General features: G+C 45.1%; 1 protein-coding gene and 1 pseudogene across 1 annotated transcript; both read left to right on the top strand.

Annotated features, from left to right (window-relative positions):
* The first annotated feature begins 3,808 nt into the window (after positions 1 to 3,808).
* On the top strand, positions 3,809 to 4,651 carry LOC136508814 (probable histone H2AXb). Its single transcript, XM_066503592.1, has 2 exons — positions 3,809 to 4,085; positions 4,203 to 4,651. The coding sequence occupies exons 1-2, from the start codon at positions 3,900 to 3,902 to the stop codon at positions 4,425 to 4,427; spliced, it is 411 nt and encodes a 136-aa protein (XP_066359689.1). The 5' UTR covers positions 3,809 to 3,899; the 3' UTR covers positions 4,428 to 4,651.
* Positions 4,652 to 16,151: 11,500 nt separating this feature from the next.
* LOC136507529 (uncharacterized) lies at positions 16,152 to 17,776 on the top strand (annotated as a pseudogene).
* The last annotated feature ends 1,857 nt before the right edge of the window (positions 17,777 to 19,633 follow it).

Here is a 19,633-nt window from a genome sequence, read left to right as displayed (position 1 = left end):
TCCGGCTGAAAAATAAGCTGAAAAGAATGGATTATAAGAGAAGCGAACATGGCTATAGTTTTTCGTTATACACTATGCCTACACACATATAATAAAAACAATGTGTCTAAGAAAGTTAAAACGTCTTATATTTTTTAATGTATGAGTAACTATTATTAGTAGTATATAATATTTCTAAAGCCTACTACCATCAGACTTGCTACTCCCTCCCAAATTAACACTACTCTATAGAAACCATTTTTCCCAACTCTACTTTTATATATATACAACAAACCCTGGCACAGTCGCCACCCCCCTCTCTCCCCACTCTCCCTCTTGGCCCATAGCCGCTCTCTCTCTCCGTCCCCTCACCGCCCCCTTCTTGTGCCCCTCCTTCCCTATAACTTCGTCGCCCCCTCCTCCCCCCTGCCCGTGCCTTCGCCCAACGCCACTGTCGCCTCCTCCTCCCCCACGGATGCTCCAGATCTAGGCGGTCCCTCCTCCTCCCCAACACCGTCGCCCCCTCCTTTCTCCCCCACCCGTGCCTTTGCCCAACGCCACCGCTGCCTCCTCCTCCCCCACGGACACTCAAGATCTGGGAGGTCCCTCGTCCTACCCAGCATTGTCGCCCCTTCCTCCTTCTCCCCCATGGACACTCCAAATCAGGGTCGGTGCCTCCTCCTCCTCCCCAAAACCGTCGGCCCCTCCTCCTCTCCCACGGGCGCTCTAGATCTAGGTTGGCCCCTCCTCCTCCCCAACACCGTCGCTCCCTCCTTCTACTCCCATGTTGGCGCTGCAGATCCAGGACGGCCCTTTGTCCTCCATGGCAAGGGCAAGGCAGATCTAGTTGGCATGGTGCATCCTAGGGCGAGTCACGGTGGTGCGGGCGTGACTAGATCCACCTAGCAGCTCGCGTGGCGATGATGACGCAAATAGGAAACACTGGCACAACCATATTTTTTTTTATTTTTCAAACAATTACAAATGCCTTATTTGGCCAGAGTTCGAATGGCTCCAACTATAACTGCCCTTGTCATTTTTCGCCAAGGTAGCGTTTGGTTGGAAGTCAAGGTGGGGTGGGACGCTCCCGTCTCTAGTTTCTAGGATGAGACGAGGACGGGACGACTCCAGTTTCTGTTTGGTTGAAGAGGGAGGGGACAAACCCATTTTCTGTTTGGTTTGGGACATCACAAAGTGGGATCACCCACTGACACGTGGAGTCCAATTGTCAGCTTATTTTTTCTGTTTTTTTCTTTTCTTCCTCCCCACCAGAATTTTCGGGCGGAATTTCTGGCCGCGCTCTGAGGGAATTTCTACGGCTCCACCCTCTCCCAGCCGCCTGCTCGCCCGCGCTCTACCGGCCTCTAGAGGCCGCAGCCTCGCCCCCGTCCTCCCCCATCCATCGGAGGCCGCCGCTCGCTCATCTCACCCCCGTCCCGTGCGGCCCCATCACCCGTCCCTGCGCGCCCTCACACCGCCACGCACAGCCCCTCGCGCCGCTGCAATAGGAGCCCTTTCGCCGCCGCAACCGGACCGGCGTCACCTCCTCTTCTTCCTCGCAGTCGCCAGCCAGCGGCTCGTCCCACCTGGGGCGTCCCCGTCTATGAAATTTCTGGGGACGGGGACACCCTGCATCTGATGGGTATATTCGCATGCGGGATGTCCTCGACCCTACTGGCCTCCCAACCAAACACAGTTCATCCCAGGTCCGTCCCATCCCATCCCACTTCGTCCCTAAAACCAAACACACGGTAATAGAACGAGATACACTAGAGGAGCAAGAGTCCCCGGTAAACCCCACCAAACGAGCCTTAAGAGAGCCTCACAAACCCATATGAAAGCCAGCCAGGCCTCCCCACATCCACATGCACGTGTCATCTACAACTTGGAAAAAGTCCATTTTAATTTCCTAAACTATCATCATGTCTAATTTTCCTCCTCGAACTCTAGAACCAGACATCTTGCTCATGAACTCTAAAAGCCATTCAATTTTATATCCCTGCTTTGAATTGAAGTGGGTTTGAAGGCGGTTTTATCCTTTTTAGGTAATAAAAATCTAATAAATACTTGATAAGATTTATAAACCATGGAAAATGCCTCTAACATTCTGAAAAAATCGAGAAAGATCGTAGAGATAGGTTGGGACTAGAAACCCACACCCCCAAAATATCTAGAGCTCATGAAAATATCTCTAGAAGCTTAAAAAATACATTTGACACTAGGAAAATGGAAAATATCCAAAATAATCGAGAAAAGTCCCAAAACATTTAATGGATATCTAAACATTTTTACAAACTTTTTACAGAAAAATGTCATCTAATATATTGTTGTGAGTTTGCCATTTTAAAAACGTTTTTAGACACCCATTATAGTGGTTTGTGAACTTTCTATATTTTTTCTACATATTTTCCCCATTTTATAGATCTAAATCTTATTCTTGAAAGTTTCTAGAGATATTTTATTGTGATTTATCGTCCAATCTATCTAAAGGATCCATATCAGGATTTTTAGAAACTCAGTAGCAATTTGTGCGGTTTAAAAACTTTATCAAACATCTACATCATTTTTGCTCAAAAAGGAGAAAACCGCCCTTGAAACCACTTTAAATCAGGTTAAAGAAAATCTAAACGGTTTTGAGTGGTCATAGGATAAGAGTAAGACGCCATTTTGAAGTTTAAAAAGGGAAATAAAAAAGTACGACGATACTGATGCTGCAACTTCATCAACCAGAAAGGGGCCTTAGCGTCACTCTGCAATCGATCACCAGTCGGGTCCATTCAGGCCCAGGGCCCAGCCCAAGGCGGTGTTTAGTTGGGCAAAGTTTGCGCAGACAAACTTTGTATAGTGAAGATTTTTTATTGTAGTATTTCGTTTGTATTTGTGAATTATTGTTCAAACATTGACTAATTAGGCTCAAAAGATTCGTCTCGCAAAGTTAAAGCAAACTGTGCAATTAGTTTTTGATTTCGTCTACATTTAGTACTCCATGCATATACCGTAAATTTGATGTGATGAGGAATCTTCTTTTTATATAATACACTTTTTAGGAGTTTAGAGAAACTAAAGGGCCAAGCAGGCACGTGCGTGCGTGCGCGGCGCCTCATCATCAAAATGCCAAAATGGGGGGAACCGGAATCACAGGCGGCTTTCCAGAATTTAGCATTATGCAAAAAAGAAGATTCCCCGTCATATCAAATTTACGGTATATGCATGGAGTACTATATGTTGACGAAATCAAAAACTAATTGCACAGTTTGGTTCTACTTTGCGAGACGAACGTTTTGAGCCTAATTAGTCAACGATTGGACAATTGTTACCAAATAAAAACAAAACGTTACTGTACCTACAGTGAAGCCAGGAAATCCGGCGGCGCCGATTCCCTCGGCAACTAAGGGTGCGTTTAGATCCAATTTTTTTTGGATTTTGGCTCACTGTAGCATTTCGTTTGTATTTGGTAATTAGTGTCTAATTATGGACTAATTAGGATCAAAAGTTTCGTCTCGCTATTTCTCGACCAACTGTGTAATTAGTTTTTTTTTCGTCTATATTTAGTACTCCATGCATGTGCCGCAAGATTCGATGTGACAGTTACTATGTAAAATTTTTTAGCAACTAAACAGGGCCTAAACATGGTCCAACCGCCAAGCCGAAACGAATTGATTTCCCTCCCCCCCGTCCAGACGCGAGAGATCCCGCGCGCGCGCCCGCCCGCTCCCCGATCCGACGGCCCTGGCCTCCTCCACGTCAGCGATCCGCGCCCCGCCCGCTCCGCCAGTCATCCACCGCGGCGTCTACATAACCCCGCCGCCTCCGCTCCCATTACACTCCCACCCAAAATCCCAAATCCACCACCGCCACCACACCAGTGATTCCGTCCGACGAGAGGAGAGACTAGTCTGGGAGGAAGACAAGAGGCGAATATGAGTTCCGGCGGCGGCAGAGGCAAGCCCAAGGGCACCAAGGCCGTGACGCGGTCGACCAAGGCCGGGCTGCAGTTCCCCGTCGGCCGCATCGCGCGCTACCTTAAGACCGGCAAGTACGCCGAGCGCGTCGGCGGCGGCGCGCCCGTCTACCTCTCCGCCGTCCTCGAGTACCTCGCCGCGGAGGTAATTGCCCCCAATCCATTTCTTTCTCCCCCCTCCTCCCTTCCGCGAATCCGTTCGGATGATTGCTGAATCCTTGCCGTGCTCGTGCGCCGCCCGTAATCGCTTGCTTGCTTGCAGGTGCTGGAGCTGGCGGGCAACGCGGCGCGCGACAACAAGAAGAACCGCATCGTGCCGCGCCACATCCAGCTCGCCGTGCGCAACGACGAGGAGCTCAGCAAGCTGCTCGGCGCCGTCACCATTGCCGCCGGCGGGGTGCTGCCCAACATCCACCAGACGCTGCTGCCCAAGAAGGCCGGCGGCAAGGGCAAGGCCGACATCGGATCCGCGTCCCAGGAGTTCTAGGCGGCGGCGGTTGCAGGCTTCTCTCTGTCTCTGGTTCGAAACCATGCTTCGACATGAAGGCGCTCCGCCGTTCAAGTTTCGTCGATTAGCAGCATTATTGGCGTCTTGTCTTGTCTATGGTTGGTTAGGTTTAGGTTCTGTGGTGGATGGTTTGTCAGGTGAAGTTTGGTGAATGAAAGCTGCCTATTTTTGTTGTTGATTTTGTTTCTACCCTGTTTAGTTGCCAAAAAAATTTGCATAGTAACTGTCACATCGAATCTTGCGGCACATGCATGGAGTACTAAATGTAGACGGAAAAAAAAACTAATTACACAGTTGGTTGAGAAATCGCGAGACGAAACTTTTGAATCTAATTAGTCCATAATTAGACACTAATTACCAAATACAAACGAAATGCTACAGTGAGCCAAAATCCAAAATTTTTTGGATCTAAACGCACCCTCAGTTGAAGTTGCTACTGACTGATCTGCGGATGCCTTGTTTCTCGGTTGTGATTACTGCAGTCTGAAATTCTTATGTTTAATTCAGTACCTGTGATGCCCAAATCCATGTGCTCATCAACTACAACTACTGTACTGTGAAGAATAACGGACCGAAACGTTTTGTCGGTCTGAATCTAATGTAATTTTCAGAGTTACCTTGCGTGCTTGGTGACGTGCTGTTGATTTCATAATATCCGTTGTGATCAAACACCAAATCTCGTATAGATTTCTCTGCTGTAAGGTTCCTTACTCTAATGTTTTGAAAATTCAGTTTTGCAGAAACTTGAAGGCTGCAGTTCTTACCACAGTACCAATGGGATGCTTTAGCCACCAATTGTGGTCTCACTGTAATCTGAATAGTTTAGTCACCGTTACTTTTCAGTTGCCGCGGCCAGCTTGCATGAACCTTGTGTCATGCGCTCATGCTCAATGTATTGCGTTGGCGGGTAAATTTATGATCGTTTACGACCAAGCAAACAGGCTGAATGGACCTAAATGTTCTGTCAGTCTGAATCTACTGTAATTTTCAGAATAGTATGAAATCAAAAGAAGTAGCACGCCAGCAAGCATGCAAATCTCATATAGATTTTTCTGCAAAACTGAATTTTCATACTATCCGTTGGGATCAAAGACCAAATCCAGTATAGATCTTTCTGCTGTAAGGTTCCTTAGTCTAATGTTGTGAAAATTCAGCCTACGACAGTATCGTACCGATGGGATGCTTTAGCCACTAATTGTGGTGACTGTAACCTGAATAGATTAGTCACCGTTACTTTCAGTTTCGGTTGCCGTGGCCAGCTTGCGAGAACCTTTGGCCCGTTCGCGTGCCCTTAAATCTGATTTGATCTGTTTTTTTTTTTTTCATCCGGAACAGTATTTTCCTCTCACAAATTCCTCCAGATTCATCCAAAATTCTTCCAGATTCATCCAAAATTCCTCTAAGCGAACGTGACCCTTATGTCATGCGCTCATGCTCAATGTATTGCGTTGGTTTGTGAATTAACCTACTTAATGCGCAGCGGTACGAATTTGGATATGAATTTATTCCTTGTTTTCGCTGCTATTAAGAGTCTCCTTTTATTCATTCTCATGCAAGAAAAACTTACCTATTACATTAACCTACTCCTTTGTTGCAAATGTGTTGAATATTTATTTGTACTACAAGGTTGCTCTGTTCCAAAATGTGTCATTCTTGCATTCCGAGGAGTCAAAGATATTTAACTTTGATTGAAAAAATATTAGTATTTAAAGTATATAATATAACTAGTATCATTAGATATATTGTTAAATCTATTTCCTGTAGAGCTTAGAGGTGCTGTCTTATCTTATATTTTATGGGTGCGTTTGATTCAGTAGTTTAGGGGGTTTCCACGATACAACTTTGGGCCTTTTACGCCAGTGCCATTAAAAAAGATGGCCTAATCGTCAATGCCCCTACAAAGTTGGGTTTATCACTGCCCTCCCTGGGTTTAGAAACTTCTTTCGCCCAAGCCATTCCGTCCATTGTAGCTACTAACGGTGGGTAACGGAGGTGGAAAAAGACTTGAATGCCACTGGGAGTAAGAGGATGACTGAAAACTTGTGTGTTTTTTCTATGTCACTCCCAGGACCTAGCCTCTTGGCGCCATTCAGGTGGGTTTTGGCGCCAATCTTGTTGGCTTTGGCGCCAAAATGACCCTGGCTCCCCTAGGCAGTGCACTCCTCATTTCTTAACCACTCACTTCTCTCAACACTCACCATTTCTTCACCACTCACTTCTCTCAACACTCACCATGTCTGAAGCTTCAATCAGTAGCTATGAGAGGTGACTCACCAGGCAGGTGTTTTGCCCCAACTATAGGGTGCTTGCCAATCGATTCACCTCGATGACCGGCAAGAACACCAAGCGTGTCTTCCACAAGTGTCCATACTTCTCGGTATGTCTTTGTTCATTAGTCATGTTCTTGTTTGTTCCTACTTCTCAAGTGCTTGGTTCCTACAATCTGGTGACCATTTTGTGCTCAGGCTGGAGGTTGCCAGTTCTATCAGTGGGAGGATGAGATGGATGTCACTCCTGCACAAATTGCAGCTCCAGTGGCTCTGTAGCTAGTTGCAGCAGGACCTACTACAGATCCAGCTCATTTGCCCATCATCCATGAAGCTACCCAGGATGCTGCTAGAGGTGGAGTGGAAGACAGAGCTGATGGGGTTATGCAGCAGTTAAAATGGATCGAGAAGCTAGTCTTTGTTGCCATCTTTCTTGCCTTGTATGCAATAATGAAGAAGTAGGTGTGTGTTTGTGTGTTTGGCTGTGCTCATCTATATGCATGTATGAATGAACAATGATGTATCAATGAATGAATCAATGTTGGAATGTCATTGCAGACCACACAACAGTGCTAATTTATGGTGAACATTTCATTTGACCAAACTGATGATACCAACATTGCACAGGCATAAGTTCAACATAGTATTTCAACACAGCCATAAGTTCACAACACAGTCATCAGTTCACATCATAGGCATAAGTTCAACATAATGTTAACATGACAGGCATAAGTTCACAAAAGATGGGTGTTCTCCAACATGAGTTGTTTCAAAAGGACAAGAGTTGAGTCACCTAGCTGAGTCACCTGTTTTTTAATCAAGATGAAGCTTTTTCCTACCTCTGGTATTTGCTGCTGGGCTCGATGGGTCAGCTGCACCCTGTGGAGTGGAAGTAGCAACCTTCTTTGGAGTGAGCTTCTTCTTGAGACCAATCTTCCTCCTCCTTGGACTGACAACCTGGCTGCTTCTCTGCTCATTCAGTGATGCCATCACTGTGGCACTGTCTGTGGCTTCAGTTGTGGCTTCAGCTGTGGCTTCAGTTGTGGCTTCAGCTGGGCCATGGTAAGGTGCCAGGTGCACAGCTTGGATAGGAACAGGATCATTTGATCCAGTTCCAGATCTTGAAGAAGTAAACACACATTCAAAACATTATCCACAGTTAGAAAATTGAAAACATGACAGGGAGAGGAATGACTATCATACCGGCTAGAAAATTGCTTCTGAGATGTTGATGCACTTGTAGATGTGGATGAGGCCTTTCTCTTCCTTTTCTTGGTAACAGCATTGTCCACAGCCTCATTTGGAGGGAAAACCATCCCTGCAGCAGGTGTGGCCACCACAATACTTGTCTCTGTGTTGGCTGCAGTAGCTTTCTTTAGCTTCTTCTTTGGCTAACCCCTGCAGTTAGCAGAAAACAGCAGTTAGGACACCATATTAGAAAAATTTGCAAGATGACTCAAGAAATGCTTACCTTTCCAGTTTCATTGCAGCAATGTCTGCTGGATCACCATTCTTGCAAGTGTACCAGTGGTGCCCCAACTGATGGTATATAGGGCACTCATGCCTCTTTGTCTTCCTACTGCTTCCTCCTTCTAATGCTCCTTTGTGTCTGTTCTTCCTTCTTCCTGCCGTGGACTTCAATAATGGAGGATGCATAAAAAAGCCATGTGTGGCTTTGGGCCACATAGACTTGTCTGGAATGGATGGGATCACACCATCATATGCAGCTCTGAACCTCTCCACTGAATAGCAGTCATCCACATAGTCCTCTAGCTTCTATCCAGGAATGAAAGTGATGTATGCAATTGCATGCTTGCATGGTATTCCTGTTCCTTGCCAAACCCTGCAAACATAGGTTCTCTCCTTTAAGTTCACCACAAACCTAAATGTTGTATCACTGCTCCCCTTTGCACAAACTTCTGCTACTCCATCATTCTCTGTAATGACATCAATGTCTAGGTTGAAGCTGTCCTCCCTCAACTTCTGCACAATGTGGGGTAGGATCTTGCCTTCAAACTTCTTTGCAACTTTTTTCCTGTTATTTTATTTAATTAGCATCTTCTGTCTAATGGTATCCATCAAATCATCTAAATGCTTGCCCTTTTCTTTCTTTATCCAATTATTGAAGGACTCAGCTAAATTGTTGGTCACATAGTCAACCTTGCTCTGTACTCCATACTGGCTCCTACTCCACAACTTCTTATGAGTTTCTTGTAGGTACTTCATACTCTCTGGTTTGGCTCTAGCCATAGCATTGTAATGCTTATCAAACATGTACCTAGTCCAAGAATAAGAGGATGCCCATAAATGATCAACAAATATTTTGCCATTGTACCTCTTCTTAAAGTTCTACACAAGGTGGTACATGCACTCTCTGTGCTCAGCCTATGGAAAAACCTCACTAACCCCATGCATTATAGCCTGTCCATAGTCTGTGCTTATTGTCAGACCATCTAGGGTGCCTATTGCATCCTTCAGCCTCTCCATGAACCAAACCCAATTCTTATTTGTTTCAGTCTATGATATCTACAGCAACTGGGTACATCCAGTTGTGACCATCAACTGCACATGCTATGCATAACTGTCCCCTGAACCTTCCATACAAGAATGTGCTATCTACTGCCAAGTAAGGTCTACAACCCCTAAGGAAACCATCAACACAAGCTTTCATTACAAAAAAGAACCTATTGAACCTTAGCTTGTTGTTGATTATGTGGTTATCAATCGCAACCAATGACCCAGGACTCTCACTCTCAATCTGTGTCTTAAATCTATACAAGTTGTCAAAACTTTTGTCCCATGGACCATAAATCTTATCAATGGCAAGATTCTTACCATTGTACACTCTCATGTAGGGCATCTCCACCTTGAAATGTTCCTTGAGTTTCTTGATCAATTCAGTAGTACCCAAAGTTCCATCTTCTTTGATCCAGTCCATAACTTTCTCACAAACCTAGTACTGGGTGCAGCCAATAGGGACTCCAGTCCTCCTCTTGCTCTGACAGTCATGGCTAGCTGGGTTCACCTTTACCTGTGAATCAAATCATCAAAGTTAAGGCAATAGACTATGTTAAATATGAACAAAGAACAATGCTAAATACTAATGAACATATATATCACCTGAATTGTTTTACCATCCCTCATGGTTGATGTATGGATTCTCTAGGGGCAACCATCATTCCTCTAGTGGCAGTACACTCTGTACCTTCCTGTATCACTCTTTTGAATGAAATATCGATTCTCTCTTATTGCAGCATGAGTAGCTAAAGCCATCTTAAATTGAAACATGTCTGCAAACATACTGCCTACAGCCATAGAGGGGTTGTTTCTGTCATAATCAGTTGGTGCCATCAGATTAGGCTCATGGTCTTTCACCATTTCATCTAAGTCATCAGGGTCAATTTCATAGTCATCATCAGAAACAGCTCTATCAGGACTATCATCAGAAACAACTCTATCACCACTGTCACTTTCATTGCATGCAGCTCTATCAGGACTTGGGCACTCATTTTGTGTGCTGGTAGGTTGAGGCTGAGACTGAGGTTGTGGAGGTGGTGGGTGCTGTGGACCAAGGTCAATGTACAACCCTTCCTCATCAACACCCACATACTCATTCTCTGGGTTTGGGTTTGCAAGGACTGCATCATCTACATTTTCACTGTTTGTTTGACTTGGTTCTGCAAAGCTAGGACAAGACATGGAAGGAGTTATGGTGGGTTCAACAGATTGCTTAGCAGTGGTATCCCAAGAAGGAATGACAGGAGGGTCAGTGTTGGGTTTATGGTTGGCTAAAGTCATGTAACAACACTTGCTAGCTTTATTTTTGGCAAACATCTCAAGTAACTGCTGGTCATTGGTCAAGGGGATGTTCATCTTTATGTCATGGCACCAGTAAAACAGACTGAAAACATCCCCATAACGCCTAGGATACTTATCCACAATGCCAGACACCACATTTGAGTAGTTTGCAACATCAGCATCCACAACTTCGTTCAAGCTAAACCACGACGCATGAGTATTTTCAGCAACAATCCGAAATTCTATGTTGTAGCTACTATTTGGATCCATCATATAGATGAACAACAACGATCACAAAAGGCAGCAATCACACATTCACACATAACACACTTAGACCTAACTGTCCACAATCACCATGAACAAGCAAGCAAGGGGGAAAAATAGAACTCACCCTTCTCGGAACCAGGAAGGTCGGTCGGCCGTCGCCGTGTTCGCCTCCATGGGCCGCCAATGTATAGGATGAGCAACGTTATCTTCGTTGCAGCCGAGGCTTAGGAATGAGGGATCGATTTCTTCTCTCCCCGCCGCCACCGCCGCAGCCAGTGACTGTCCTATCGCCACTAGGGCTTGGGGGATGGGGACAGAGGAGGAATCGAGCGAGATGGGGAGAGTGAGAGCGGTCAATACCGGTCAACACGGAGACCTATTTTGTCTCTATACCCATGGGCAACTAGGTCATTTCCCATGCCCGACCCCACATGTCAGGCCTCCCTCACGGGGAAAAACAAGCGGAGAGGCGACAGAATGGCTTGGGCGAAAGAAGTTTCTAAACCCAGGGACGGCAGTGATAGACCCAACTTTGTAGGGGCATTGACGATTAGGCCATCTTTTTTAATGGCACTGGCATAAAAGGCTCTACAACTTTTTTGTGTTTGGATGGCTGCATAAGTGCTAAGCCAGGCTCCAGGCGGAAGAGGCTGGCTTGCTGGAAACGAGTCGAGCGGTCGTTTCTAGGAAGCCAGGCTTGGCCAGCCACCCATTCGTGTCGCCTCAAGACCGAGTGGATTCACACCACCACCATGCTCGACGCCGTGAGCTCCGCCTCCCACTCGTCGCCGTGAGCTCCACTGCCCCCTACGTGAGATCCGTCGGCCGCTACACCCTGCGCATCCAAGGCGGCCCCTGTGCAAGCTCCGTCGGGTCCTTGAGCACGAGATCCACCTCTCCCGTGCTCATCTCCGACCACCACGCTAGATCCGCCGGCCCTTTGCGCGCTCGTCTCAGGCCACCTTAGCGAGCATCGTCAGCCTCCCATGCGACCACCGGCTACCGTGCTAGCTCCGCCTCTGCCGCTCCATCTATGGCCACACGTCGTTGTTGCCGCCCGCACTGCAGTCACCGTGCCCGTCTGTGGTTGTTGCCCACGTCGGAGCTCGCAGCAGGCCGTACGAGGACGACGATAGAGCTCGCATCCACTTCGACGTCGAGATGACCTGCATCGGTCTCACATCCCATGGCACCACCATCTCCGTGCAGAAGGGACAACCACATGTCGTCAAATCTTTGCTCCAAATCATCAGATTCGATCTCATCAGCAACGAATCGAAGCTTGACGGTGTCCAAATTGATTGTCTTCAACCATAAGAGGAGCTTGGAAGTAGCACATCGGTGATCTGGTTCATGGCCTAAGAGGCGTGATGGAGCAGCTAGGATGGATGCTAGTGGAGGTGAAGCACGGGAAAAGGAGGTGTTCTTCCTGGAGGCTGAAGATGGCCGTCGACTGTGCTGCGGCGAGGCCCAGATGGCCTCCGGCTGTGCCGAGGCAAGGTTGTCTCCTCGGTGAAGAGGCGCTAGCCGATGGTTGCAGGGGGTAAGTCCACCCCCATCTAGTACATGGTCATTCTATCAGCGCAGCCAGGCAACCAAACAACAACTCTGCTATACTGGCTTAGCTTATACGTGTAACCAAACAACACCTGGTTGCATTGCTGGGCCAGGTTGCAGCTGGCCAGGCTACGCTAGTCCACGCAACCAAACACACCCTATAACTCATAGAACCTTTTGGAGCCAATAAAAAAGTTGACCAGTCCTAGGAATGGGAATGGCAGAGATGGACTTGGTCATCATGACTGTGTGAGGTATCGAGAATCACTAGAATTGTTTCTCATTACATTGGGAAAACACAATATTAAATCGCTAGATATCTTCATCGGTTATTACTGGGCTGCAGATGAGTTGTTAGTTCTTATGTGCAAAGATTGTCCACGTCTGGAAAAACTCATATACACTAGGTGCATTAGTTGGGTTCAAAGCAGATCTTATTAAGCTTTCCCACCTTGAACCACATCTTACAAAAGTCGATGCGTTCTCTCTCCTGCTGCACACGCATCCCCATATGCATCCAGTGGTAACGCACATGGGAATATATGCCCTTGAAGGCAATTTTTTTGCGAAGTTGTTTTTGCCATAAGGGCATATGCCCCATACTGCTCTATATCTAGCTGATATTAAAGGAAGCACTATCGGAAAAACTTAGTATTGGAAGCCAACAATTTTTTTCCTGACGGAGTTTGAAATTGGCTCCTGGGGTGAAGGTGGTCTGAGATTTCTCTGAGCAAGATGCTATGCAAAGGCTCAGACATTTAATTGTTTTCAAGGCAAAAAAAGCAGAGTCACAGCTGGATTTTGAGTTCAAGTTCAATCACCTTACAAGTCTAGAGTGGCTCCAGGTTGGGATTCATTGTGATGGCGCGACTAAAAGCAATCTGGAGGCAACAGAACCTGCCATCCTGAACATAGTCAATATCCATCATGGACGTCCCAAATTTGAGCTCTCCAAATACAATTATGACTTAGTGGTCAAAGATGAAGGTAGGAGGGGAGCAGAGCTGCAAGACGGTGGATTGGACAACGGGAAAGATCATCAAGAGAAGCCGTAGTTATTCTCACTTGTCGAAATTACCAGGTACTACAAGATTCTTTTACATTGGATCTCCTCTTGGTAAGGAAAATGAGGAACGGATAATTGATGATTTTAGACCTGCATAGTGTGGTGCTGCTTATCGAAATTGACATTTCATTTGCGTGAGCCCAGATCTTGAAGTAATTATTGATTAGGAATGGAATAAGTACTGTTAATTATAAACAGGTATTGATTTAGCATATAACTCTTAACCAATCTCATAATATATACCACGGAATGCTATATTTTGTATGTTATACATGATAATGTTTTATATGTTGGGTTTCAACTCTAGCCTACCCCAACTTGCTTGGGACTAAAAGGCTTTGTTGTTGTATACAGGATAATGTTTTGTGTTTGTGCACGAGAGCTGCTTGCCTAAATGGTATGAATATGGTGGATGTTTAGCAGTATATGTCTACTTCCTGGTTCTTCGATCTAGACTCAAGGGGCCAAAGGGCAGAGAAGAAATAGGCAAAAGAGAAAAAAAACTTTTTCTTCCTAGCAGGTGTGTTTTATAAACATCTTGAGAGAAAATGGTTACAGGATTAAACACTGAGCTTGGAAAAAAAATATCAGTTGATCATGGAAACTGTCAAGTACATCTGAAAAATGTTAAATAGACATTTTCAGTTTCTGTTGTCATCTTTTCAGTTGTGACAATCTTTTGGCAGTGGAATGGACTTTAAAAGAACTCCAGATGATAGAAACTAATTTGATTTACAAAAGTGATATAGATAGACACTTGGCTGAATAATGCGATGTGGTCACTCTATGCATTACCAGTGCTTTCCCTGTTCCATTGCTACTTCTGTCTTTTAGCCTAGAATCCAGCAAGGCCGGGTTAACCTGGCAACAGGACCATAGGTTTATTAGTACTCTGTCTGGTATGGCAGTGTTTGTATATAATCTAGGTAGTTGTAGCCCGCCACATGCTTGCTAATATATTTGTGCCGCATGCTAGATTGTAATATTTCACTTATCCTGTTTCTTTAGATTCGGAGTTGGCCAAATATTTTTGAAAGTGTGACTAGATATATTTGGAAACTACAATATAGATCTCTAGTGTAACATTTGTTTTCTAGATTTATGAGAAAAAAATAGTTTGGAAGAAGCATGTCTGAACCTATAGAATAGTCAAGGTTAGGTACTAATCTTAAATTCAATTATGAAATTTTGGGGTGCTATGACTTTTTGCGTTTGGTTTGTTTGTTTTTCTAGTTTTTTATGGCAGCCCCTTATTTCTCTTTTGGGATTAAGGAGGTTGGTTTGTACGGGATAATTCTTTCTCTCTTTGATACAAAGACACAACTCTCTTGCCACTTCGAGAAAAAAAATTTGACTGCAATATGCACATTTATTTTTGCTGCTGTAGTTCTGGTGATTTTTGTGCTTGTTCCACTACATCATGGTACATCATACAATTTGAAGTAAACTTTCCCTTGAGCATTCCGTTTAGATTGTCAAATAATAATATGGAATAGGAGTTGGGTGATTGTTTTTTACAAAGGAGATGAATTTTAGACCTTATACCAAACAACTTATACCATGTTTGTAATTCTTAAAAAAATGTATGATGAACTTTAAACCTGACATTAAGTGTTGTGCTGATAAAAGTTGTCCTTTTGACCTGTGCATCAATACAGTGCAGATCGTGGAATTTCTTTTCTTATTTCCTACTTTGAGTGTTTTTTTTTCCAGCAGCATCTTGTAGAGCAAGCAACAATGTTTTGTGATGGATTTTTTAATACAATTTTTCTCTATATTAAAAAAATATATCGTGTCTCATCCAAATAAATTCCAAAAAAAGCTGTTGTGGCTTTACGAGAAAAAGACTTTACAAAGTCGTTCAGCGGGAGAGCAATTTTTCAGTGAAATTGTTCTGCGGGTAAATGCTTGACCTTGGCTAAAATCATTCTCCAGTGAGGGCCAATTTGAATTCTCTGATCTAAAGCTTGGCTGGCTAAAGTTTTTGACTAAAACTTTAGACCACTTTAGTTTACTTTTTTGGTCCAGAATTTTTATGAGGTTAGCTTAATTTTAGATAACACTAGGCCTCTTGTTTGGAAACTCACCATATGGACCAAACAGGCTCAACTCAATTGCACACGAAACTCTATGGAACGTTTGCACATGAAATTCTGCTATGTTCCACTGGAAATTACAGAACATTCACGTGAAATACAGTATTTGTCATGCGATCAAAAGCTGGATTTACAACCCGTACGTATTTAACATACACTTGGTACGGAGATCAAGCCGAGAACCAGTAGAAGACTACGGACGTAGTAAGTGATTAGCTAGCACTAAAATTTTCCGGACAGAGTTCACGGATCACGTACAGCAAAGACTACATAAGCAAAAAAAAAAAAAAAAAGGAAAAAAGGTGATGGAAAGTAACGAGGTGTTCATCCAGTGCATCAAGTACATAGAATCATCAATCACCCACCACAATACCCCAGCAAGTACTGACGAGCTCCTCCTTTATCCCACTTCCTCACCGACACTTCATCCTCTGTCCCAATTTCTTCTTTACCGCACTCCATCCCATCTTCCTCATCTACACTTCATCCTCTCAGTCCTTTCTTTCTTCCACATTTTGTGTATATATATGTGTTGCACCCCTGGGCAGCTGCATCATCAGGGTCAGTGTGTCAGGAAACAAGACGGATCAGCAGTGAACGTCTCTTCTGCCTCTCCAAGTATATATCTGAACGAGTGTGACAACAGCAGGACATGGCGGCGTCGTGGTTTGCAGGTGCGCCAAGACATGCATCGATGTCATCTTTGTTTCTTTAATTTTCTCCCTCCAACTTGGACGTAGCATGCATGCATGCCATGGTCCAGTGCCTTTTCTCTCCTCTACTCTAATACCCACTCTAAACAATGAGCTGCAGATCTCTTCACGGATGAGAGAGTGAAGACGCTGTCCGACCAGGTCTCGGCACATCGGGACAAGGTGTGGGACTTGGAGCGCAAAAGCGCCCAGCTGCTCCGCGAGAAGGGTAAACTGGAGAAGCAATTGGAGGAGACAAACAAGGCGGCTCAGGTGCTGTCTAGTGAGAAGGAAGAGGTGGAGAGGAGCTTGAAGGGTGAAAATGATAAACTTCAGTTGGAGGTTTCGGCGGCTGAGGAAAAATATAGCCAGTCCCAAGCGGAGGTTATGAAGCTCAAAATGGAGTTAGATGCACTGGAAGAGGAGAAAGAGGCAGCTACAAAGGCATTTGATGCTAAGAAGGCAGAAATGATGCTAGAATTAGAGGATCTTAAGAGGAGGATGGAGGAAATTCAGGCCAACAAGGATTTGGTGGTCACCGAAAATGATAAGCTTAAGTCCAAGGTTCTCACCACAGAGCAAAAACATAGACTGTCGGAGGCAGAGGTTGAGAGGCTCAAGGTGGAATTGGCTACACTAGTGGAGGCGAAGGAGGAAGCTGCCAAGGCATTTGAAACTGAGAAGCTCGAAATCATGAAGGAATTGGAGGACCTCAAGTGGAAGGTGGAGGAAATCCAAGCCAGTAAAGATTTGGTGATAGGTGAAAATGATAAGCTTCGATCGGAGGTTGTGACCACAGAGCAAAAACTTAGCTTATCTGAAGAAGAGGTTGAGAGGCTCAAGATGGAACTAGATGCCCTGGCAGCGGTGAAGGAGGCAGCCGCCTTGGAGTTTGATGCTAAAAAGATAGAAATCATGAAGGAACTGGAGGACCTCAACGAAAAAGTTGAGGAAATCAAGGCCAACAAGGATTTGGTTATGGATGAAAATGATAAGCTTTGGTCAGATGTCTTGACCGCAGGGCTAAAATGTAGACTATTTGAAGAAGAGATTGAGAGGCTCAAGATGGAACTAGGTGCACAATTAGAGTCAAAGGAGGCTAGCACCAAAGCATTTAATGCTGAAAAGGCGGAAATCATGAAGGAATTGGAGGATCTTAAGAGGGAGGTGGAGGAAATTCAGGCTTATAAGGATTTGGTGATAGATGAAAATGATAAGCTTCGATCGGAGTTTGTGACCACTAGAGCAAAAACTTATCTTATCTGAAGAAGAGGTTGAGAGGCTCAAGATGGAACAACATGCCCTAGCAGCGGTGAAGGAGGCAGCTGCCTTGGAGTTTGATGCTAAAAAGACAGAAATCATGAAGGAACTGGAGGACCTCAACGAAAAAGTTGAGGAAATCAAGGCCAGCGAGGAGTTGGTGATGGTTGAAAATGATAAGCTTCGGTCAGATGTTCTCACTATAGAGCAAAAACATAGCTTGTTTGAAACAGAGATTGAGAAGCTCAAGATGGAAATGGTTGCATTGACCGAGGCCAAGGAGGCAGCTGCAATGGTATTCAATAAGCTCCTTCATCTTCATTAGTTGAGCACTTACATCAAATGCATAAGCCATCTCTCTGCCATGGCTACTATGTCTTGCTCGACCTAGTGTGTTTGTGTGGACTACGTACATATTCATCTCACAGAGACGCATTATTCCACTTAAGGTTTGTTGGAAAGATGTGCCTAAAATACATTCTAGATTTTATTTGGAGGAAAAACTCATAGATAAAAAATGATGCAAGCATATAAAACATGTAAACATGCAACATACTGACTAGAACAGGATTGTGCAAGGAAATTACTTAATGATCCCGCGCAGAACGTAATCGAACGTGTTGAAGTAGATGTTGCAGATCACCAAGCGGTCGCGTATAGACGCTGCCCAAAAACCTGATTGTCGCCCCTGCAGGAGTCTTGCGGCAATGGTTTCGGAGATCCCGCTATCTTCAAGTTCGGTGCACGCCGAACTCAAAGGTCGACGAGGCGCAGCAACGAGAAGCTCAGCACAGCGAGTGGGAAGGTGAGCGTATGATAGTGTACCCTTCAACTAGGACGTATTCTGGTTTTATAGGACTTCATAGTGCATCAATTCCCCTCATCAAGCAGTAGAAACTACCCATTTGAATGACAGAAAATGCTGCAATCAAATAGCAGAAACTGACATACCTTATTACTATTTAAAACGACAGTTTCAATCACATTGAAGCGTCATTATGCTCAGCATAAAAAATAGAAACTGCAAAAATAATAGCCTGCTATACATGTACTCGTCCCAAGTCACAAGTCACGCGAGCTGCGCGTGCGTGTAGCAACAGTCTCCTTCTCTCTCATTTGCACCTATTTTGCATAGAGAGAAGACTACCATATTTAAGCAAGGCAACCTCTCCTTGAATTAGCAATATGTGACTAAAGATTGTGCATGCTTTGGAATTTTTCTGATGGGGCCAATCATGGGCCTAAATCCAATAAGGTTATCACTTAATTATCAAAACAAAACATAGACTTTCAGGTTCGAGAGCACACCCGCTAGGTGCAGTCCCTGAGCCCCTGGATAATTTGTAGAATCAACTAGGGGGTTAATGCAGGTGTGAGCTTGTTTAGCTGAGGGCTTACGTAGTCCTACTGCTAGAAATTCATTATGATCCCCCGAGATCACCATGGTCTCTCCGATTTGTTTTTAGGAGTGACAGCGAGGGGATTTCTACTTTTTCCAATTGATCGATCGACCAGCACAAGGTCTTGTCATGGGGGTGTTCTCCTTTGGAGGATAAGAAGGTCGTGGACCCAACTCAGAGGCCAGGCAACACTATCGGCGAGCACAAGCCGGTCAAGTCTGAGAAGAGCCCAAATAATCCCTTGGCCAAGGGCGTCTAGTTCGAGCCTTCATGAGGCATTCCACATACCCAACCTACCAAGGTCCGAGTGACTAGCTCGCTGCCTTGTTGTCGCCAGAGTTCCCACCCCCACCGAGGGGTTCAGTCGTGACTTCATAGGGTCATGCTGCACATCGTGCAATGACCGAGCGCTCCGTGCGCCTGAGCAAAGACTGCTAGTGGGTCCATTGCTGTGTGCACGTCACTCATCCCCTGTTTCGAAGGCGGCCACGTGTCATCTGCCGACTAGCCTTTGAACCTTCGGTCTTGCAGGCCTGAGAAGCTCCCGGGCCATCGTCGGACCTCTTCGCTGGGTCGTGGCTCTAACAATGCTGGGTCGTTTTGCATCATCTGTCGGCGCAGTGTTTCATATTCCCCCATCTGGGCCATGAAATGTAGACTCTTCGTGGATTTGTCATACAAACCAATGGAGCCCCACGTTTATCCTCATTGGACGTGCTAGAAAAAAAAGATAAATGCTAGAATATCTCACATTAATTAGAAATATCCAGCCGTTAAATCAA

This window comes from Miscanthus floridulus, chromosome 15 (assembly GCF_019320115.1).
Source record: "Miscanthus floridulus cultivar M001 chromosome 15, ASM1932011v1, whole genome shotgun sequence".
Classification (NCBI taxonomy): Eukaryota; Viridiplantae; Streptophyta; class Magnoliopsida; order Poales; family Poaceae; genus Miscanthus; species Miscanthus floridulus.
The sequence above is the reverse complement of the archived record's forward strand: the minus strand, read 5'-3'. Positions and strand labels throughout refer to the sequence as shown.

What these genes read in the sequence shown, in the direction of transcription:
- LOC136508814 (XM_066503592.1), top strand. Translation starts at nt 3,900, where the DNA reads ATGAGTTCCGGCGGCGGCAGAGGCAAGCCCAAGGGCACCAAGGCCGTG. An exon ending in TCGAGTACCTCGCCGCGGAG is followed by an intron (nt 4,086 to 4,202) that starts GTAATTGCCCCC and finishes GCTTGCTTGCAG; the next exon opens with GTGCTGGAGCTGGCGGGCAA.